Genomic DNA, 22,462 nt, shown 5'->3' with positions numbered 1-22,462 from the left:
GAGGGGGGGTGCGTGTGCCTGCAGGAAACACGCCCTCAAGCTCGTTAAGTAATAATCATACAGACATTCCAACGGGATCATGTTATTCCTGCGCTAATATTAATCAAATCACACGATCGATCTTGTGCAAGACGCCTTACTCAGCTGTCCATGGAGTACTGCGCTCGAATCTGAGCTGCTTGTGGAGTTCTGGGCCCTCGCCCCGCAATTGGGTGTCGGAATTGAACTTACCCATCGGCTAGGCGCACGTGCCGAATTACAAGCCGCCACCCCGCCCCCACTATTCCGCCGCTCCGTGCGGCTTTATGTTCTCCCAACAGCTCCATATGACCAGCAAAGTTCCCCGCAATGGAATCTTCTCTTTCAGCCAAACTGCCGAACTCTGTTGCGGTAACATTCGATTCGTGCCCTCATGCGTAGCTAGCCCTTACACGTACGGTTTGTGGCCTCATATATAAATCTGCTGCCGTCAATTCGAACTCGAAATAGCGACCTCCATCTTACTCTCGACGTAGCTTAAGCTGACATCATCGCTCTTTGCTCTCACAATTCTCCCAAAACGAGGCCTGATAGCAACCTTCTTCATTCCCACGCTGTAGAAAAGCAATATCGCAATGGCTGCCAACGGTACCAACAGCACCAATGGCGTCAAGGACAATAACAGCAAATTCGATCCCCACTTTACACAACACGTCATTGGCCTTATGGCCCCCGAGACACAACCCAGACACAGAGAAATCCTCAGCTCTCTGATCAAGCACTTGCACGACTTTTGCCGGGAGGTCGAGCTCACGCAGGACGAATGGATTATCGGTGTCAACTACGTCAACTCGATCGGCCAAGCGTACAAGAAGAACCGAAATGAAGCATGGAGGGTGTGCGATGTCCTGGGCGTCGAATCGTGAGTACCACTTGTGTCATTATACCAACAATCAATCGCCCCCGGCTCCGGCAGCAATAGAATGATATTCATTAAAGATATGGCTAACAATTCCGCTTTAGGCTCGTCGACGAGATCAACCACAAGATCGCCACCGAAAAAGGCATCGAACCCACATCTTCAACCATCCTCGGGCCCTTCTGGTCCCCTGACACACCATTCCGAGATCTTGGTGCCAGCTGCGTCCTGAATATGCCAGCAGATGGGCAGCTCACGCTGTTCCATGGTGTCATCAAGGACGCAGAAACCGGCAAGGGGATCCAGGGCGCCGTCTTCGATATGTGGCAAGCCAGCACCAACGGGAAGTACGACGTCTTCGATCCCGAGCACCAACTGTCAAACAACCTCCGAGGCAAGTTCCGCACCGACGAGAACGGCAAGTTCTGGTTCTACTGCCTGAAGCCGACCGAATACGCGATCGACACCTCGGGCCCCTCGGGCGACCTCCTCAAGTTGATGGGCCGGCACCCCAACCGCCCCGCACACATCCACATGATGGTCACTCATCCCGACTACATCGGCGTGACGGCTCAGCTGTACCCGAACGACGACCCGTGGCTGGAGACGGACACCGTGTGTGCGGTCAAGGACGATCTGCTCTTGGACTTCAAGCCCATCCAAAACGACCCTAGTGGCGCCACTCTCGACGTTGAGTACGACGTCCGTCTGCTATCAAAGAAGTACAAGCCGGATTCGAGTATGTTGATGGGGAACGCAAACCAGAACAATTTCTGATCCGAGTCTGTTGACGGTGGCCGGTTTGGTGTCTTCTTTTTTGAGAGCATTCTTGCAAATATCTTGGAGTTTTGTTTCGTGTATATAGCATAGTAGCCAGTGGCGGCGGGAAAACAATAAAGAAGCTCGATAGAAACTACTCCCGGGCCAGAAGCGTGCACATATCAGCGATTAGGTCAGGGACATCGCCAGGCAGATCTCATAGCAGGCTTAAAGCGAGTAGAGATTTCGGTCAATGACTTCAATTGGCTTCGACGTGAAGGCCCAGAATTGGTTCTATACATGATTAGTACGATGATTGTCCATTGCACGAGGCAGGGCTGCAAACCCCTCCTTGTGCAAGATTGATTCACAGTGAGGGGGCAGTAGAGGCTCCGCTAGCGGCCGCTCGCAACTGACCCCACCCCCTATCCGTCCTTCCCTATCAATGTTTGTTCATCGGACGATTATTTGAAGGCAGAATCCCGCATTCCTCCTCCAACACATAGAAAATATCCAGAGAACAATTGGCAGGATAATAATGGATCATCACACGTGCTATAGTGCCAAGTTTGTGTGCGGGGCAGTTTTCTCACGTAACCCTGTGGCACGAATGGAGGCTGTAACACCTGCGTCAACCCAGCCACGTCAAAATAGTACGGTAAAGCCAGGAAACGATTTTTTGTACCGCCAATCAATGTGTGCAAACTCCTAAAACATGTCTTTAGGATATGTCATATGATGACCAAGCCTCCTTCTATCTAGCATTTCAGCTTGTATTCCACCTCGTTCGCGACTCTTTCTGTTTACCTTGATTCATTTTCACAGTGATTGGGCCGATTCGAGAATCTCAACAATTCAGATTGCAAGAAAGACTAGCTTCTGAGTGGAAAAGAGGCTCTGCACTCGGACTCGGAATCAGAACAAGAGGAAGGTTCCTCGAGAAAGGGTGGTTTGTGCCTATATGCAGCCGACGAAGAGTGCTCGAGCATCTCTCGCCGAGAGCCCCAACGACCCACACAGTTCGGGCAACGCTTGAAGCAAGTCGGAAGTCGGGTCAAAGTGAATACACGAGACCTTCCTCACAATAAGAAGTTTCACATGCATCATCTTGCTTCACTCGTTGCACTCGCGCTCTTGCTTGCTTCGAGGAACATTCTGGACAAAAGGCCTTATTCCTGGAGGGTGAATCGCATTACCATGGTATTAGGAGTAATAAGTACTCTGCAATAATAGTTAGTAAAACTTCGTCTTCTCGATGTCAAACATGTGGTAGGATCCCCCAACGCCGCACGAAACCCACTTTCCCCTTCCAGCGCCGCTCGCTTGATCCAATCCTGGCACACCTTACTCTCCTCCCCATCCCGGATATAGCTGTGCACATAATGCTCCTGACGATAGTGGCTTTCGCCGCCCCTTCCCTCGGTTCCTCCACCGAGTACAGTATGCCACTCAAGTGCATCCCATCCACATCCACAGACCACACCGTCAAACTCTTCCCATTTCCACACGCATTCCACTCCTCTTGGAAATCCCTCTCTCTCGCCCCATCCGCTCTTGCAAGCACTAATGTCTCCAAACTCTCCGTATCCCCCAGGACTCCACCAAGTTAAGACTGCATTCGTACAGCGTGAACATCTTCAGTTAAGGCCATAGCGACCACACGTACATCTCGTGCTGCTCCGTCGGCCGGTCCCTAAAATTGGTATGATGATTGAAGAACGTCTGGCCCCGCGTATCGCTGGAATATGCAAGGGAAGTCGGTTGGACGAACCCGCTGTTGAGTATTCGAGGGATGCCGAAGCGCTCGCTCGGAGTAGGGGAGACACTTCGGTGTGGGACGCTGATGACGAGGCTGCGGAGGGTGGGCGCGAGGAGGGAGAGGAGGGCGTAGACTGTGCGCGCGGTGGGGAGGTCGTTGGTGGATTCGTTGCGGAAGGGAGCGAGGTATATGGTGGTTGTGTGTTGGGTTCAGCACGGCGTTGGCACGAGAGGTAGTTGCGGAGCTGCAGTGTCAGCGGTATATGCAGTGAGGGATTCGGCAATGCATCGTAGACGGTAAGGCGAGTCGATGTACAGGTAGTAGGGTGTAGAGGAGTCGGCGCGCAGTGGGGTCCCTCGTTGATCCGCGATGTGGGATTGAGCGCGACAACGGTCAGTGTTATTGTATGCGACGGCTCGTAAGCAATTTTTGCGGTAGCTCAAAATAGAACGATGAAGGCAATAATACAGAGGAAAATATTTGAGGTGAGAATAGCTGCGAGTTGTTGCTTGACATTTTGTGGTGAAGTCGTGATGGAAGTTGGAGCATCATTTTTGTGGAGGCGTTGATCAGCGGGGCGCGCCAGGGGCTAGTTCTACAGGGGACAGCCAATTGAAAGCCTTCGGTGTTTCAGGGGTACAGGCATACAGAAATAACCCCACCATACTCGGAGAGAGAGGCACATAGTTTAAAGGGTAGGGATTTGTGACTTTCTGAGAGCGAATGAGGTGCGGTATGAGAGATTGGATGGAAGTGAATCTATATATCAAGAAGAGAATACTGGGAGAAAAAAAGGGACGATAAGAAAGAGGAAGTGGGTTAAAAAGGGGTGAGTTGACTAAAGGGGAAGTAAGGTAAAAATGGAGTAACAGAGGGCTAAAACAAAATCCGGATCAGAGAGTGAACGTAGGGAAGAGTAAGTAGTGATGGACGGAATTCAAATAAAGAAAATCAGAGGAGTCAGAAAATTGACATGAAGCAGAGTGCAGTAAGACTTACACATTTACCCCCAAATACAAAAAAGACGTAGGTATTGGTTGCAAGCGCTTCAACGCGAATACCACTACTTGGTACCATTACCCCCTTCTCTATCTACTATATAAGGAGTATATCAAACAGAAAAAATATATTATTTCATTATGCCCCCTTGACTTAAAGTTTTAACCTCATGTTGCTCACTATTCATTTTACTAGCAGCTCGCCGTCCTAACAAATGTCGGAAGAGTAGAGGATTAGCAACATAGCTATCTTGATCATTGCATCCATGCCACTTCCGCCTGCCAAACCTACACTCAAACCACCATGACTAGCAAATACCAATATCGGGGAAGTACTCGAAGGCTGGCCCAGACGATGTTGTAGTGAGATTTGTAGAAGGGGTAGCGCAGTAATTGTTGTACCATGTCTTGATAACCTGAAGATATGACGCCACCGTGCAAGATCCAATCCCGCCGCATACTTTGGATACGCCAGTCGTGCCGGAGTCATCGAATAGTCGGTGTTGAGGATCGGCCCGAAAACAAGTGGAATTCACAGCAGAGATATTTGGCGGGCTGCATTTTCCTTGGGCATTGTAAAGAGTCCTGAAGCAAATCTAAAAAGACAGCCAGGAGCATAAAACACATCCACCATGGAAATTCAATAGATACTGACTGTCTCTCTATTCCAATTCTTCAAAGTCCACCTTTCCTCTGGCCGTACCCACCCGGATGTAGGCCCCATCATACCCTCATTCTGTCGGGTTGGGACAAACATCACGATATAAGAGTGAATAACTGAATTATATGGAAACCACTTGGCTGTAGAACAGGAAAATAGTTTGGAAACCGGGGAGAACCAGAGCAGGGATCGATGGTAAAAAGCATCTGAATACAAGCTTGAGACAAGAATGGAAGATGCGACCCCTAGAACCTTTCTCTCGGGAGGCTAGAATTGCGCTACAGATACATTTTAACCCTCGACCATTCAGTACATCCACTCTCCTTCCTCAGCCCAAAAAGCACAACGTCCTACCTTTCCAACTTTTCCATTTCCCAAACAACCTCTCTTATCCAAACAGACACCAGTCCGCGGGGTTATCTACTCATGCAGCCAAGCTTTCCCCTTGAATTCGTTGATAATTCGTTGTTGGTTTTCGATGCCGTTATCAACTCTGCACTTGGTTTGTAGAAGTGATACGATAAAACACTCGATCACAGTCCACCCGACAAATGGTCCGGAATAAGTCACAACACCATAGTTCTCAAGATTAGGCGCTGTGGCTTCGGAATGACATACCGAGATCGAGCCTCTGAGTCTAGATCTCCCACATGATGCCACCTCATGCCACGACATTGCGTGGCTGGAAGATGAGAGGTATATAATGAAAAGCTCTATCATGCATTTCCAAATGCTTCACAGTTAAAAAGGTTCTGTCCTGTTTTATGCGTTGTACTGGTGTAATATTTTGGAAAGCGATATCCTCATCTTTCTGTTTTCACGATGCCTTCGAGCTTTTCATCAAACTCACTTAAGAAAGATCAAGTCACCATCACCGCCACGGAGCTTCCAGATGAAGGCCATCCTTTCCACAACGATGAAATCAAATCAATTATCTCCAGAGCACCAGCCGTCTTCTAAGAATTACTTCATTCAAAGCAGTCCGAAACGAGGTCCTCGATCGACGTGACCATGAAGGTCTGACTTAAGGCTTCAAGGCTCGCAAGGAACAGGTCGGAATCGTCCAACCTCCTACAGGGAAGCAAGTGATCACTCAAGATATCAACCCCACCAGCCCAATGTCCAATGTCGAACCCTTCACACCTTCTCCCCAAGGACCATGATTCGCAAACACATGTCAATCATTCTGGTACCACACCACTACTCCGCTTCTCAGCCAGCTCTGGCCAACAAAACCGTATCCGCCACTTCGTAGTCCGAAGTTGTTGGGGGTTAGCCCAGACATCTGAGTGCTCTGCATATTACTTGGGGGAGGGATTGTGCAGAGCATAGTTCCGTCAGACACACAGCAGCGAGCGACTGCTGGTGTAGGAAAACAATTCATAAACATCCACGAACACATCGGTGCAGAAAGTTTAGGCGGAACGGGTATTGCGGGGTAGCTCAGCACCCCCGAACCTCTCTTTTGCCGAAACCAGTCCCCTTCCCGTGTCCCAGATCACGAAACCAACCCCCAAGACCCGGGATTTGACGCCAGGGTTATCGAACTTTAAAATCTAAAGGGAACGAACATCAATATATATTCCCTGCTTTTAGACATCATTTCTCGAGAAGCTACCTGGCTAGATTACTTGTCAGACTTTAGTACAACAATGCGCAGAGTTATACTGTAGGACTGGGAGATCTCCGTCTAATTAGAGCGTTCCTTGAGCTGAAAAATGATTCTTCAGACTCCACCTTCACTCGTCATGATGTGTTGTCAACCATCATCTAACGAAACGTTGCATGCCAAGTATCCATCCTCCACCTATATCATGGTGCTTCTTCGTCGTGTGGCTTCCCAATCATATTCAGCAGCCCCCCTGCAGCCCATCTGCAGGTAACCTTTTCACTAAATGTCTTGACAATCTAAATATAATTCGGTTCCTCAGATGCGCCAATCGTTGCGATCTCAAGAATCGCAGTGTAAATCGCATATGCGTGTGACCCCTGAAAGTCTGCCCTGTCGTTTCCCCAACTGGGCTAAGCGCGCCCAGAAATCTTTCGCGGATCCCAACTCCTCATCTCCCCGCCTTCTATAAAAGTGCCTTTTGAGATCCACGCCGCCGCCGTCGTCTCGAGCCTCATTCTTACCCGTCGCGATGTTTGTTGCGCCGGTTGTCGTTCATTTGTCCCGATTAGTTACTGACCGAGAGGAGAGGCCGGACGCAGCGAGTGAGAGCGCGGGGGAGGAGAGCAAGGCTCCTGGTGAGGGGGAAGACACAAAGGTACACTATGAGACCGAGGTGCATTCTAGAGTACAGGCTGATAAGATTGAGGATAACCTCGTACTCGAAGAAAGCGCTCCCTTGAAGGAGAAGAGGACACCATCACGGAAGCCAATCCGTATCCGTCGAGTGAGGCAAACCAAAGTGAAAGCAAAGCGGTACAGCAAATCTTCATCGCCCAGTACCGGCGCAGGCGTGAAGTGTGGGTTAGCATTCGCCCTGGTCAATTGACCGACCTACTAAATGGTGGCAAACAGCAACGCGAGATACTGAAAAGAAACAAGCGCGGTTCGATCTGAAGCCGCAAGTGGACGTAAAGCTGGGCGGAACAGATCCCTTCGGTGTCTTCGACCTTCCCCAAGACAAAACAACTGACCTTGCTCTTCACCATTGTAAGACTTAGTTGTCGCTTGACCTCCTCTCCTTTTCCGCCCCACAAGCTTCTCGCGAATAAAAAGATAACAACTGACTTTCAAGGGATCCATGTTTTTCAAAATACACGGATGCCCACGAATCCAAGACAACCTTGGATGCAGATCAATCTCTCCGATAAAACCCTCCTTTCCGTAACGTGAACATCTCCACATTTCCCGATATCCAGATCGAAACTGACGAAAAGCAGCGTTTACTGTTCAATAAACCACTTCTTCTTCATCCGAGGGCAGAGGTGCCCCCCCGCGTATCTACCCCGCAAACTCAACGCCATCCGAAATATTAACAAGGAACTGCAGAAGGTACCCAGCGATCATGCCATGGTAGCCGTCGCCGTGATGACTCTCCTTGAGGTATCTCACTACACCCCCTTCTTTCCCGGACTAGGTCAGAGGCTGATGAGAAGCAGTGCATGGGCGGCGAGCCGGCGGAATGGGTCGTCCACAGAAGAGGGCTCCAGCTCATGATATGCAGCAGAGGCGGCATCGAAAACCTTGGCCTCAACGGCTCGGTCCAGCGAGTGATCTCCTGGTGTGTGGCCATTTCTCTCATTCTCTTTCCCGCAACCGAGTACAAACCTTACTGTTCTTGAGACTCTCGCTGACGTTGTGTGCAGGGCCGACACATGCTGCGCCGTCCTCCTCCGTACCAACCCCAGCCTACAGCCAACCCTAATCCGCAACGCCCTCGAGCCCGCTATTCCCGGCGTCTCCGTCGGAAACCTCTCAGAACGCCTGCAACCACTAACCGCCTCCTCCCACCTCACCTCCGGCCTAATCTACATCTACCTCCGCCTGCGCTACCTGACGCAATTCCTCTCCGCCATCCCCGTCCCCACCCTCACCAGTTCCTCCTCCTCCTCCCCCACCACCCTCGACGAATCCTTCTTCTCCGATAAAATTGATTTCATCGAGCGTGCCATCTTAGCACTTCTCGCTTCCGAGAGTCTGGCCGAGAGTAAAGCCGCCGCGTTCCTAACAGCGCTCCTGAATGCCAGTTTGGTGTTTGTGTATGAAGAGCTCAGGGAAGTTCCAAAATGGAATAACGTTTCTATTTGTCTGAGTCAGAGGATTAGGAGTGGATTAGATCTCATCGAGTTGGATAATGTGGCGAGGTGGTGTCCGGATTTGCTGCTTTGGGTGTTGATGCTCGGGATGTCGGGGGCCAATCCTTTAGAGGTGGGTGCCAGAGCTTGGTTTGTACGAGAGATTATGGAGGTAGAGGGGCTGTTTGAGGTTAAGGTTCCAAAGGGGTTGAAGGAGATTTCTGGGATGCAGTATTTTGAGCTTGCGGAAGCTGCGATTACTCAACCATCGAGCAGAGTAGAGTCGGATTTTGATGGAGATATTAGAGATGAAGGCGGATAGCTGTTTGATATTACCAGTTATATCCCATTACATTCCCAATGCAGTGGATAATATGCGTCTATTAGAACAACCCTCTGGAGGATGCGCAGCCGATGAACAGCTCTCGCGTTGAGCTCGAACCTGTAACTGCAACTCACATCTGCATCACCTCACCCTCCAGCAACCTTCCCAGCTTCCAACATTCCACCAAGAAATCCGTTCATCTCCCTTCACATCCTCCTTCCCACTCCCGTTATGGGACCAATATGCACCTCTCACGAATGCGGCCCCGCAGGCGCCCAATACGTCTCCGTATCCTGCGCCGCCTCTGAACTCATTGCGCTCAGTCCAGATCAACATGTTAATGATCTTAAATATTCCGTCCTAACCTTTGGGGCAGTGACTCTTTCGTTGCCGACGGGTTGGCGCGGTTGAAGACTAGGGTTCAGGGGGAGAAGGCGAAGAGGAATCTACTGAGATGGCTTGGAGGAAAAGGTGATAGTCGCCTGTTTTAACTGTAGGCGTGGAAGGCATGGAAAGAAAGGATTTTACGCATTGAGGCGCGATAGCTAGAGAGAGTGTTTTGCTGAGGCCGGTGAGGAGCGCTGGTGTATTTTTAAAAGCATCGATCTGGCTGGCCGATAAAATTAGACGGGATCAGTAAGAAGGAGACCAGCACTTACGTGCTAGCAATAGCAGGATCTTCTTCGGCAATATCCTTCTCCCTTCCATCGATCCAGTGCAGCGTCGCTTTCCCTCGAACCTTTTCAGAACCAACCACATCCTCCCATCCACTCCCCAGCCCCTCGTTCAACTTCTCCGGTGAGGTTTTCCACTCTGTATCACTCTCCTCATACGAAAACCCATAAACCACAAACCCAAACCTCAGCCTTCTCATCCATCTGATCTCTTTCCCTGGGCTCCATTCCCCTCTCACGTGAATTATCAATCTCCGGCTGCAGCATGCGATGCCTCGACTACCTATTAACCAGCTAACTCGGCGTCTCCATGAAATCCGGACCTGGTGCAACTCTAGGCCTTTCCGTGACTCTATCATTAACGACTTTTTGCAGCGCAGAAACGCATAATAATCTATTCGAATTGCTGCCTGCATGACGTTGATTTGTCGATCTGATTGGAAGGTTGCCACGAAGCGGGATTTCCAGACGGTGTAGAGGGTTTTGAAATGTTGGAGGTTCCGCCGGGGGCTTGCTTGGCTTTGACTTGAACTTGAACTGCAGTCTATGAAGGATATGATTAACAACGAGGTAGAGAGGGGAAGGGAAGGAAATTACTTGTCCTATTCCTCACACAGCATGGTGAGGCTCCAGTGTGGTACTGGCTCGCCGCGCTGGGTGTGGACTGCATTGCACTCATCTTGGAAAATATCAATCTCGGCCCACATCTTGTTGTAGACGTGACAGCATTTCCTTAAACTTCTAGGTTGCGAAGGTAGTCAAAGATATCGATTACTCTTGAATGGTAACCATTGCTTCTTCGATGATCGCCTTCTTCGTCCAATTTCTTGGCTTTCCAGCGCGCTTCAGATACCGGAGCGATGCCGAACCAGAACTGAAACGTTAGCAGAGTTCTCACGTCGTGGATTAGACCTAACCTTTGTCTTCGTAACTTTGAAACTCCTCTCAATTGTATCTGGACCTTTCTTCCCAGATATCACGTTCCCTAAAGTGCGCCGTCACTGTCTGCGGAAAGAGTGGTAGCTCAGCCTTGACATTCCCTGGCATTTCTCCAGAGAATGCAGCAGTGAGGGGTTGATTGAAAGTCGGAATCTCGTACGCTGGACCAGTAGCTAGATTCTGTTAGTGAGGGCAGAAAGGAGAGTCACATGATCGACACTAACCGCCACGCTCTTCTGCATCTTGGGGGCCGACTTACTGCAGGGAAGAACCTGATGCATTCTTTGCCAAGCATGAGGCCTACGATAAAGAGGGCTGAGAATATTAGGAGTACAGTCGTGATGATCCAGATGAAAACTTTAAACCACATATTTGTAAGTTGTTGGGAAAGTATGTTTGATATGAGGTTGGCTGTTGGTAATTTTAATTGACGTACTGGGGTGGCAATCCAGGCATGGTGGTTGGGAAAATAGGGGCTTTTAGCTCGGCTAAAAATGGCTCAACCGAGAAACAAATATCGGGGGGGAAGTTAGACTCCTGCCAACTATGTGAATCACGCTATTAATCAGAAGGAACGGGTTTGCTAGAGTCTAGGCTATTATTAGTAGTTGAATTATAGATATACCGCACGTATCTCAATCGATCATTTGTTAAAGAGTTATACTATTGATTTACTGTAGTCAGAATCTGCCTTGTCGGATAGCTTACATAACCAGGCGCTAGGCCCCTGGTGCCCGTTCCAACTTTCTCCAATCGCCATCTTCTTCTACCCATTACGGAGTGGGTTCTGCGTGGGGTTGCATCCCGGCCCCGATCGAAAAGAGTGGCCTTATTCAAAACCAGATTTCACTTTTGGTCGAGGCAGAGTAACGAGCAGAGAACGAGGGCAGAAAAAAGAAAAAGTGGAAGAAAAAGAAAGGATTCACGAGCTTGACTCCTTGAGACTCGTGTTATTCCTTGGCTATGTCACCGCAAATTTGCTTGAGGAATAGGGGGGATAAGTGGGGGTCAGGATTCTAGTGTTATTGGCTGAACATCACTGTCCGAGCACCGATCGACCGATCGCACCCACATCGTCACATCGACCACGGGTCAATCTCACTTCCACCGCAACACACCGCTTCGAAACGTGCGAGACCTGACCTATGGCACGAAGCTGGCGCAACTGCTGAAAGCAAACTTGGGCAGTTGGAGAAGGCGTACAGTATTCATGTCGGTGGTGCCGACAAAACGCAACGCTCGTCTCGTATTTGGCAACCCTTGGCGGGGAAATTCCAGCACTCTGGCAGCTGGAAATGCGCCACCTGGCATTTCCCCTCGATCTAGAGCAGCAAGGGTGACGGAGGCAAGTCCAGGAAGACACAAACCGAACTGGAAATCCTACTAATTCCCCCGTATCCCCAACTGACCCTCATTTCCTAGACTGGGTGAATCCCGTGAAACACCCTGGTCCCGGTGGCTTGACGTTACTCCTCCTTGGTTTGAAGCATCGCTGGCCTCTTTTGATTCTTTCTCAAGTTACCTCTGCCCAACTTTTACTTGACTTTGCTATTCTATACATTCACAGTGCTTCTAAGGTTCGACTCTTGCCTTCAGAACCGGACTTTGTGCCATGGCGGGCGAGACAGGACCCATTTCGGTGTCACTGCCAGTCGCTATGGTAATCGCGGGGTTCTTCGCAATCTCGTGTTTCAACGTCATTGAAATCGTCATCCACATATTTAACATCTTCAAGCGGCGCAATGGTCTCTTCTTCTGGAGCATGCTTGTCGCCTCGTTGGGGATTGTGGTACACGCTGTCGCCGTTTTATTACGCTTCTTCAAGCTGGCACCGGATTTCGCCATGTGCGTCGTCACAATCATTGGCTGGTATGCCATGGTAACAGGACAAGCCGTCGTCCTTTACTCCCGCCTGCATCTCGTCGTTCGCGACGATAGGAAAACTCGTTGGGTCCTCGTCATGATTGTAACAAACGTCTGCATCCTTCACTTTCCGGTGACGGTACTTTTTCTTGGCAGCAACGCGGGCAACCCAAAACCTTTTCTCGGGCCGTTCATCATCTACGAAAAGATTCAACTCACCGGCTTCTGCGTTCAGGAATTTATCATTTCTGGACTCTACATCTGGGAGGCGATGCATGCCCTCAAACCAGTCCTCGCGATCAAAAGCCTGAAGCAGCGGAAGGTCATCCGAGACCTCATCCTTATTAACCTTCTCGTTGTCTTTCTGGATATCTCCCTCCTTGTCACCGAATACACGGACAACTTTCACATCCAGACCACCTATAAGACCGCCGTGTACAGCATCAAACTCAAAATGGAGTTCAATATCCTGAATCAGCTGCTCTCCGTCCTCCAAAACCGCTTCTGTACTTGTTACCCTCCGAACACCGCTGAAGGCAACGTACATCATCCCAACCCCAACGCGAACGGGATACTGCAAAGCTACAGCACTGGCGGCGACTATAGCATTGGCACTGGCACCAGCAGAGTAGACACCTCTCGAGTCGGGTCTGAGAAGGACTCTGTGTGGAACGTTAGGATAACGCATCGTGAGGCCGACGGTCATTTAGCGGAGTCCCCGAACACAGGCTCAGACGAACGGGCTCAATAGGTGTTCGACCTACATATGGTGTGATGCCGACAGGAGGATGAGTTGTGGAAAGATGTGGACCGGAGGAGAAGTACGCGACAGTATTTTCGAGGCTGGGCTCAGCTTTCATCCCTCCTCTTACCTTCCATCAGCTCTATCGCTGCCCAGCCATGAACGCCTTTCATCCAGGCCAAATGAGTTCATGCAAGCTCGGGCGGTTATATCGTATGGTGTTATTAGCGGGGCCCAGAGGTTGGAGGGTCGACTCTGCCGAACTGTAGCAGGCAGATGGATTGTGTGCCGGCGGCCATCAAGAGTTCGAGGAAGGAGGACGGCACAATGGCGAGGATTTCCACCCCCTTAGCTTGAGATTCCTGTATTTAGGCCATCCAATTGACCGGGTTTCGCACTTCAATGTCGCGGCATACAGTGGAAGACCAAGTCCAGTTTGACAGTCCTCGCTTAATAACGGCAAGCAATAGGGGAAAATGTAAAACAACTCCCCCCCCCAAGGGGGGGGGGGGGGGGCATTAGGGGCTAGGGTTTTAACGACTTGTATTTGCTACTTAAGCTTTTTTAAAGGCCTAAAATTAGATTTTAAATACAAGTATAAGCTAGTATAATATAATTATATGCTTTTTAACTTATAATATAAAGATTTCTTTAAATAAAATTTTAATTTAAAAAAGATTATATATTAATTAATTAAGCTCTAGTTTTCAAGCCCTATAATGCCTTATAAATCAAGGGTTTATAGGCTCTCGTATCTAGTTTTAGACTTGTTTACTAAATATCTAGGCTTTCTTAAGCTTATATATAAATTAGAAAATATTAACTTTTTAATTTCTTTAATTTAAGGAACTATTACTATTTTATATTTATAAAAAGTTTGTATTTAAATAGTTCTTGAGTAGCACTATCAGGAAATAAAGAAATTGTTTAGTTATATTGATTTCTTATAAAATAAGATAATAGAGAAAACTAGATTTTTGGTATTACTGTTCGGGCGCCTCCCCTTTGGGTTAGTGGCTAGTCTGGCCCTCAATGGGCACCCCCCAATCGACACCCGGGTCGTTTTACATTTTCCCGTCAAACGCCAGCGAAATGAATGCGCCGGCAGCCGGAGCCAAAACTTGCCCACGTCATTCCTTTCCAGCGCGAATTTTGCTCCGGCCATTGACAGAGCCTTAAAATGGAAGGCTCTCGTTCACGTACGATGAAGTTAACACTTAAAATAACATGAAACGCTGGGCTTAGCGCAATTCTAAGTAATTCACTTTACTTTCTTTATCTATCGAATGCTTCACTCATCAATTACAATCCCAACGTGACAGGAAAGCCCTACAGTAGTCATTTATCGTATAATTTTTTTCTCCGGATGTGACTCTAGACTCTCAGAAATCAAGTTCGACTGTCGAGACTCTCTTCTTTTGACTAGGTTCAGCACTATATCAAGCAACAGGTACAGAGCCACTGTACCGTATGTCTCGTTCCGTTTTGTTAGCTTAGGCTCTGAACAGCTGATGTGGCTAAGCTTAGGGCGTTTTAGGGCATCATCGAAGATCTCCGTACGTTCATTGTTCCGCGAATTGGCTAGCAAGGGATTCCCATTTTGCTTCTCATTTGCGAACATACGAGATATAGATTTCATTCTATTGCGATATCTCAGTACCTCCAAGAAGATGGCGGGCCATCCAGCCTCACTTCAATATGAGCAAGCACCTACTGGCCACATTCGAATGCTGCGCCTTGAATGGAAACCTGGAGAGAACTCGCCTCATTGACAACTGGAAATATGGCCGTTAGATAAACCATTGCTGTACGATGCACTCTCATACGCATAGGGTGATCCGGGGCCAACTTTTCCATTTCTATGCGATGGTGCCGTGCTCCAAATTTCAAGTAATCTCAATCTCGCGCTACATCGCCTTGTATCCCCTAGCGACTTCCGTTATCTGTGGATAGATCAGATATGTATCAATCAGAAGGATGATGGCGAGGAAAAAGCAACTCAAATCAGATCGATGCACCTAATCTATGGCAACGCTGAGAATGTTGCCGTCTGGCTGGGCGAAGCTCCCGAGGGAATGCAACATGCTCTTGATTTAATACCATCAATTCAAAATGGATTGAATAATATCGATGGAATATTCTTGGTCAACCAGGCGAACTTTGAGTCTCATGGTCTTCCGGAAGTCTCATCGCCTGTCTGGCAGACCCTTGGCGCGATATTTGGGAGTAGTTGGTTCGAACGTCTCTGGACTTTGCAGGAAGTTGTGCTTGGGAGGAAGTTAAAATTCCAAATGGGGTCCTATCTTCTCGACTGGGATGTGTTATCTTCGTTGGCTTTTCGCATCGCAAAAGCAAACCTGAGTTTTCATATGAGGGGTGAAACTGCCATGCCAAAGGATCGCGCCGGTGGGTTTACTGCGGTCCAGCATATTCATTATCTGCGCCAAACGAAGGCCGAATTCGGATACATATCTTGGCCTATGCTCCTAGAGGTAGCCCGGACTAGAGCATGCACAAAGGAAGTTGACAGAATCTACGCTATTACTGGCCTTCTCAGTAGGGATCTCCGAAGCTACATACCGATCGATTATGAGTCATCGAACCAGGCGGTATTTATCAATTGCTTCAAATTGCTCATACAATTCGATATCACACACTGTTTATTGAATAGCGCATGCTCGAGGAATAACATCCCCGGCTTACCCTCCTGGTGTCCCAACATATGCCAGCTGTCGGCGGCCCATACTCTGGGTCAGGTTGCATTGACCTGCGGCTATCGGGCAGGCTGCCGAACATTCCCAACAAGGTCAAGCTCCATTCAAGTTCTATCAGATTCCAACAACATCCTCGTGCAAGGTTTGAGCATCGATACAGTAGCAAGTGTGGTGTCATCGGAGCCTCCTTGGCTGGGCTCCGATGATCCAAATATCGCACGTCAGGCCTTGGATTGGGAAGCTGAATGCCTGAAGATTGCTCAGGAGGTTTTTGACATGCCGAATGGTGTTCCAGAAGAGCACTGGCGTACCCTGATTGCGAGCAAGATACATAAATCAATGCCTTGCGGATCAGATCATATCGATGGTTATCATAACATGAAGAAACTCTTAGAACTCACTGCAAATCCAGCGTTGAGCTTCCCACCAATAGCCGGCGCGACCGTTTCAGCGCTAACTTTTGTGGATTCAGTGATATTTGCATGTAGTGGCCGGCGGTATTTCAGCACGAAGACCGGTCGTGTCGGCCTGGGACCAACCGACATCGCACCAGGAGATCTGGTTTGTGTCTTTCTTTCTGGGCCAACCCCATATATCATTCGCCAGCCTCAACGTCCTTCTAACTATATATTCCTCGGCGAAGGTTATGTACATGGTCTGATGAATTCAGAGGCTTTAGATATGATGGACCAAGGGGTCGTACAAAGTGAAACTTTTGAGCTTGAGTAGACTGTCATTTAGAGGGGTTAGAGGCTGCGATGGGGGAATTTTGTGGGCTTCCTTGGCCGTTCGTGAGGAGGTGGGGAAGTAATTGATATCGAGCAGTTGAAGTTCGTTCCAGCTATGCGAGGCCGTGTTGAAGGGCCTGTCGTTTCCGTCGGATGTAGATATCAAGGTTAACGGCGAGAGGCAAATGAGAATCTTGATTTACAGGATGTATATATAAGGCGATATAAAGGCATAAGATAGCTAATCCGACTAATATGAAACGAAACCCCTTAGAAGATAGAAGTCGAAACCTCAAGTTTCCAAAGAGTTTTGTTTAGTATTAATCGACCTGAGCAAGCTGTAGCGACACCGACAAGCAAAGCCAAGAAGTCTCCCCGTGGCAGATCCTCGGACTCGCCAAGATGCTCACCTTTGTATATCCGTTAGTAAGCGTAAGTGTCTCTCCCTCGGAGGCAGCTTTGACAAAGGGTCTTCTATCAAAGACACAAGCGTTCCGATCACTGCTGCTACATGAAGGCCGGATTTGCGCTAGCTGTAACGAGCCTCTTGCAAAGAACGAGTCTGTGCTCCGATGATGCAGGTGATGAGTCAGAGAATGTCCGCAGAGAAAGGACAAAAATGTGCAATCGAAGACTACGTGAGGTGCATCGGCCATCAATCTCTCTAAATAGAGTCTCTCCACCTGACTCTTCCTTTTCCTTACGGCCAACGCCTCACAGATCCCGCCAGATTTGCAAGGTATCCTCCAACAGTACTTAATATACTCCCCGTGTCTTGCCGCAACATTTGCTCTTGCTCCGAGTCTTGTTTCTCTTCCTCTTGGTCTGCCCAGTGAGTGTTGTGCTTGCGGGCAATGACCCGCGCTGCCGGCGTGTAGCACTCTGGTCTTCTCCAACGTGATTCATTCAGGATCCCGTCCGCATAGCCAAGAGGTGCCCCCGATTCCGAAAGTAGTTTGGGTGTAACCTTGGCCCCCTTTTCAAGCATAAGCTCAGCCAAGGCGCTTGGACATATTGGCAAGGCAAGTTCCAGAATGCTAACTCTGTTGCTGTCGACCGCGTTGGGATCTGCCCCGTGATTCAAGAAGGCAGTAATGCAACGAGAAAGTGTACAGTTCACTTCATTTTCCGGATGGTGGAAGGCCTTATCGTCATCGTAAAGGGATGAGAGCAAGTAATGAATTGCAGATCGTTCAGTGGCATCGCCTTCCTGATGGCTCCAATAGTTTCGGTAATTCAACACGTTGGCATTACCACCTCCTTCCACGAGAATAGCCAGCATTTCTAGATGCAAAATTACCACGTCCAGACTAGAGCTACATGCTATTGCCAGCGCCAGGTGCATTGCTGTAATCGGGTGTCGATTTTCGGGTGCGTCCGGGTCCTGATCTTCGGAGATAATGATGCTCTCGTCCTTGTTGTTGTCTTCTTCATCTTCGTCCCCATCCTCATTTGTGTCTTCCTCGCCACTCTCTTCGAAGCTGTTCTCGTCGCTATCCTCGTCGCTGTCATCGTCGGCCTCACTGTCGTCTCTGTAGAAATTGTTCATAAGATGCCGACGGTCGGGACCCACGTCGACTTCTAGCGCAATATTTGGATCAAAGCCGCTCCTGAGCAAGAACCGTGCGAAATCTTGCCATTGTTTTGGACTGTGATATAAGAATGGCTGTGACTTCCACTCCGAGCGCGCGTTTCCAATGAGCATGTAGAACAACAACTTCGGGCTTCGAGGCACTTCTGGGTTCCTTGATATTTCGCGGCTGATTTCCTTTTCACTAAAAGTAATCAATTCGACCTGCGTCGCGAATTCCAGAAACGATGATGGCTTCAGAGAACCATGAACAGTAAGGTTTGGGGATTCCAGTGTTGGTTGTCCATAGGGGACAGCGCTCCACCATGTATCAAGCCAATCTCCTCCGCATTGGGTGCGAATGGCCGCGTGAAAGTCATGCATTATCGAAGGACTTTCTGTTTCAAACACGCATCCAAGTTGCAGAGCCCTGATTATGAATTTGCAGATGACGGCGGAATGAAAGTGTGGGAACTTCTTTGGGCAAGTTGGTTCGACAAACCCATCCCATACCTCCTGGTTGACCCCTTCCCATCCTCGCCTATGTTTTAGAGTGTATTAGAATAGGCTAGCAAATGAGGCGAACCAGATCCCTTACGTAGAATCCATCTGAGCAATGAGTAGAATCATAAGTCTCATCATCCGTTCTATACCAGCAACTGCCATGTCCCGAGTGGATTTCCCGTTTAACAAGGAACTGTTTTGTGCATCTCCTATGAATGACTTCACGGTTTGATGCACAAACTGCACACGAGATCGTTCTTGAGGTCGAGTTACCTCGAGGAGGCCACCAGAACAAGCTCTTATTCGCCTTTCCACTTCGCGCTGTCGTCTGTCATCATCGGCAGCCTTTAAACTGACCTCTTTTGTTGCTAATGGACTTCTTTGCATTAATTCCACTGCAAGACAAAATGCAGGGAAGTCTGTTCCGTCGTCCGCTCCGTACTCAAACCACAATACAAGTTCGAGCATGCCCATCAAAATAGGTCGGTCTTCCTTGGAAACGTTCTCCATCATCCGCTTATAAAACTCTGGCAGGTCAGTTGGGAGGCCGGAAAGTAAAGAGTGCACTTCTTCGATCGGTTTTCCGTCACAGAATGGTTGCCAGAGCTCGTCCAGAACGAGTGCAACCCACAGGAAAACACCATCTGCTCTGTCGGTGATATTGTCCACAATGAAGCTAGTGTTGTCTCGGTTGCATCCTTCGAGTCTATCGGTGGCAAATTTCCTAATGTCTTCTTTAGTCCAATCCTGGATGGTGAAACTTGGAGTTTCACTCAGTAATGAAGTGAAGGCATTCCAGGGTCGGCTAGAGGCGCAGACCCGGATAATCAGTTTCTGGTCATTAGATTTGTCCGTTGGAGCGGCTAGTCGTTTTACAAAGCGAGCAATATCCTCACTACGACCGGAATACTCGTCTAGAGCGTCGATAAAAATACAGATACAACCTTCAATCTGCTGTTGACGAACATTATCCAACGCCTTCTCTAGTTGCGGGATAGTCCAGGGGCAGATTGAGTTTTCATCCAAACACGACCAGTAGATATCAGTAACAGAATCTACTAGCCTAGGAATGTCTGATAGTAATTGAAAGATGATTGATCGCAAGAGACCATCAAATGCCTTTTCGGTCTCAACGCCTCTGGCGTGGAAGAAGAATGCGGGTGTTGAAAGGATCGGCCGGCCTTGCTTAGAGAGGGCCTCTCGAGTGCGAGAATCATTGAGCAAATATTTCATGAGTGTTGACTTTCCGGAGCCTGGTTTCCCTGTGATCCAAAAGAGACTTCTGTCGCTGTGGAGCCAGTCTAGAAAGCCGGTTTGGGGTTTTGTGAATACCCAGTCAAAAGTGTGAGTATGTGCAGTCGTGACTTCACCAACCCTCTCATTCATACGAGCTGTCCTGAGGCTCTGGCATATTTCTAATAACTGATTAGCACTCTCAGCATTGAAGTCACTGATGAGTCTAACGAACCCTTCACAAGCAACTTTCGTTCTAGGTCAAGCTCTAACACATTTAAGTACATTGCGTCTTGTCGGAAAGGGCGACTCTGTTACGTACTCGCTTGCTCTTTGGCGGCTTCTAAATATGAATAAGCAAACAATAAATGTGTGGAGGGAATGGACGAGTTTTACGAACGTTCTGCGAGCAATTTCCGTTCCTGTTCGTGTCCTAGCACGTTTTAGATCTCTTGTCTCTTAGAAATCAAAAGACATTTCATTGCGTACGGTCTAGCTCTTTGGCAACTTGGGTCTGAATCTCATCCATATATTTAGACACCACACCCTTCACTTTGTTATAGCCTTCATCATTTTTGTCACGGTACCTGCACATCATCATGTGGTTAGCGTTGATGAAGTCCCTTCCCTCCCTAGCATCGTCTAGCCGGGAGGAGTCATCGTCAACAATCTTGATGTGCGAATATAGTTAGCACGAGATACAGGATTTGTTTTGCCCCCGGCGGGGTGGCCTGGGTAAAAAAACCGTAGGGACTGAATCCGGGAGGGAGTAAAAAGAAAATGGCATACCTTCCGGGACAAGGAATAAGTGCCTTTAAACCCCTGGCCTTCCTGGAATGAATATATCTTGAAGGCTCGATCATACAGCATTCGTGCAAACTCTTGCCTGAGCAATGATAACATTTCCGCGTCAGGCTTGAGTGACCGTATGAGAGTATCTCTCGCATCAAATCCAGCTGCAACGGCGATATCCCTTGCTAATACCCCCATCTGTGCATACGAGCTCCCGCGATGTGGCGTACCGAAGAAGATGATTGCATGTGTTGACTGGTATATATCGCGCAAATCCTGATCCTCTTCCATTGAGTTCCTAGAGCGAAAGAGGGCCTGTATTCCTCAGACACGTCAACATTTCCCCAGCTGAATTATGCTCTTGAAACTAACCTGCTTCAGTATAATTCCACCCAGACTATGCACGAGAAAGATGATGGGCCGTTGACGACATCCTCGTCTTTGAACCTCAAGCGCACGCATGAGAGATTCGCCATGAGAAAGGATACCACTCTGATTGGCGGGTCCCTTGAAGAACTTTGACACTTGGGAATCGTATCCGTACGTCAGCACTCGAGAATTTGGGAAATCTTTGGCGAGAAGGTCCTTCGGCCAGAAAAGATGCGATGCTTCGTTGCTGCCCACCTCCTCGGACTGCTTCTTCCGAGAGAAGAGCTTCGCTAAACTGCGACCAGGCCTAGTGGGTTCTATTTCATTCCCACTATATGTCCATGTATTCTCTGGGTGGCCCTGAATGCCATGGACGAATACAAGGCTGCAAAATGAGGGTCAGCTATCTTGATAAACAGCCAGGGTGGACTGACTGACTCGGCAACAGGCTCCACACCTCCAGAGAGCACTGTAAACCCTTCGTCTCGGACATTGACTTCATCCATTGGATGCCTCTGTTGGCCGACTGGGCTCAAGAGTGGATGGCGAGAAGTATGGAAAAGGACTGTAATCCCACAACTCAATCGCGCCGGTAGATGAGAAATCTTGGGCCCCAAAGAGGAATGATTGAAGCAACGCAAGTTGTGGTCGAGGAGGCTGAGTCGCCGAACATCACGGATTTAAATGACGTGGATCGATCCTATTGAAGGGAATCCTGGATGCGGGCTAATTGGTTTTGGGCTCCAGCGGCAGCGCCCTGCTGCCACAGCCTGCAAAGGAGGGGTCCTCGAAGCTAAGCATGGCATTGGGCGATAGGAGTAGGAGAAGAAGCAAATACATGTCGTGCGACCCCAAAAGTAGAAGGAGCGTGGTGATAGCCAATCAATTAGCAACCGCCATGCGCACCTGAAAATGTTATCGCTGCTGTATTGTATTGGTAAGGGTTCGCTACAAGGTCGTATTATTGGTTGACAGTGGCCAGCTTCCGGCGAGCTAAAGGCGGGATGGGTGGGAACCTCCGAACTAACACCCTCACAAAATCGAGGTCAGAACCTCAACCTTCCGTGGCATCTCTCTCAGGGCCGATTAAGATAAACTCATATTACACCAACCCAAATTCTGACCACCTTTCCACCCCCGCTCCTCCTTTTTTAAGCTCTCTCAAATTTTGAAGGGCGTTACTTAAGTTC

At 48.8% G+C, this 22,462-nt stretch overlaps 6 protein-coding genes across 6 annotated transcripts; 4 read left to right on the top strand and 2 right to left on the bottom strand.

The window, feature by feature from the left end:
- The first annotated feature begins 350 nt into the window (after nucleotides 1–350).
- Nucleotides 351–1,943, top strand: K444DRAFT_654393 (aromatic compound dioxygenase). The gene is made up of 2 exons (XM_024885941.1): nucleotides 351–901; nucleotides 1,003–1,943. Exons 1-2 carry the CDS (start codon nucleotides 615–617, stop codon nucleotides 1,673–1,675), a joined length of 960 nt encoding a protein of 319 aa, XP_024733053.1. The 5' UTR covers nucleotides 351–614; the 3' UTR covers nucleotides 1,676–1,943.
- A 5,694-nt stretch (nucleotides 1,944–7,637) lies between these two features.
- K444DRAFT_536432 (uncharacterized protein) lies at nucleotides 7,638–9,141 on the top strand (the record flags this gene model as incomplete). The annotated part of the gene is made up of 5 exons (XM_024875377.1): nucleotides 7,638–7,734; nucleotides 7,820–7,913; nucleotides 7,965–8,127; nucleotides 8,184–8,305; nucleotides 8,391–9,141. Coding segments are annotated over 5 exons (1,227 nt in total), but the record flags the coding sequence as incomplete, so codon positions are not given.
- A 208-nt stretch (nucleotides 9,142–9,349) lies between these two features.
- On the bottom strand, nucleotides 9,350–10,587 carry K444DRAFT_55304 (uncharacterized protein). Its single transcript, XM_024876603.1, has 3 exons — nucleotides 10,416–10,587; nucleotides 9,804–10,362; nucleotides 9,350–9,754 (listed from the first exon to the last, which is right to left on the bottom strand). Exons 1-3 carry the CDS (start codon nucleotides 10,495–10,497, stop codon nucleotides 9,559–9,561), a joined length of 837 nt encoding a protein of 278 aa, XP_024733051.1. The 5' UTR covers nucleotides 10,498–10,587; the 3' UTR covers nucleotides 9,350–9,558.
- Nucleotides 10,588–12,369: 1,782 nt separating this feature from the next.
- Nucleotides 12,370–13,134, top strand: K444DRAFT_499033 (uncharacterized protein; the record flags this gene model as incomplete). The annotated part of the gene is made up of 1 exon (XM_024873318.1): nucleotides 12,370–13,134. A coding segment is annotated over one exon (765 nt), but the record flags the coding sequence as incomplete, so codon positions are not given.
- Nucleotides 13,135–15,194: 2,060 nt separating this feature from the next.
- Nucleotides 15,195–16,805, top strand: K444DRAFT_535689 (uncharacterized protein; the record flags this gene model as incomplete). Its single annotated transcript, XM_024875310.1, has 2 exons — nucleotides 15,195–15,918; nucleotides 16,510–16,805. Coding segments are annotated over 2 exons (1,020 nt in total), but the record flags the coding sequence as incomplete, so codon positions are not given.
- Nucleotides 16,806–17,796: 991 nt separating this feature from the next.
- K444DRAFT_665816 (uncharacterized protein) lies at nucleotides 17,797–21,988 on the bottom strand (the record flags this gene model as incomplete). The annotated part of the gene is made up of 9 exons (XM_024887121.1): nucleotides 21,711–21,988; nucleotides 21,276–21,657; nucleotides 20,901–21,218; nucleotides 20,601–20,781; nucleotides 20,434–20,454; nucleotides 20,347–20,379; nucleotides 18,973–20,293; nucleotides 17,847–18,915; nucleotides 17,797–17,808 (listed from the first exon to the last, which is right to left on the bottom strand). Exons 1-9 carry the CDS (start codon nucleotides 21,776–21,778, stop codon nucleotides 17,797–17,799), a joined length of 3,405 nt encoding a protein of 1,134 aa, XP_024733048.1. The 5' UTR covers nucleotides 21,779–21,988.
- Between the last annotated feature and the right edge of the window lie 474 nt (nucleotides 21,989–22,462).

This window comes from Hyaloscypha bicolor (genome assembly GCF_002865645.1).
Source record: "Hyaloscypha bicolor E unplaced genomic scaffold K444scaffold_118, whole genome shotgun sequence".
In the NCBI taxonomy this organism is placed as follows: domain Eukaryota; kingdom Fungi; phylum Ascomycota; class Leotiomycetes; order Helotiales; family Hyaloscyphaceae; genus Hyaloscypha; species Hyaloscypha bicolor.
This window is presented reverse-complemented; position numbering and strand designations above follow the sequence as displayed.

Excerpts from the sequence above, each read along its gene's own strand:
- K444DRAFT_55304 (XM_024876603.1), bottom strand. The coding sequence starts at position 10,497 with ATGAGTGCAATGCAGTCCACACCCAGCGCGGCGAGCCAGTACCACACT. Across the intron at positions 10,363-10,415 it reads CTGTGTGAGGAATAGGACAA|ACTGCAGTTCAAGTTCAAGT; the intron begins GTAATTTCCTTC and ends TATCCTTCATAG. Across the intron at positions 9,755-9,803 it reads GATCCTGCTATTGCTAGCAC|CCAGATCGATGCTTTTAAAA; the intron begins GTAAGTGCTGGT and ends TTTATCGGCCAG.
- K444DRAFT_654393 (XM_024885941.1), top strand. The coding sequence starts at position 615 with ATGGCTGCCAACGGTACCAACAGCACCAATGGCGTCAAGGACAATAAC. Across the intron at positions 902-1,002 it reads GATGTCCTGGGCGTCGAATC|GCTCGTCGACGAGATCAACC; the intron begins GTGAGTACCACT and ends ATTCCGCTTTAG.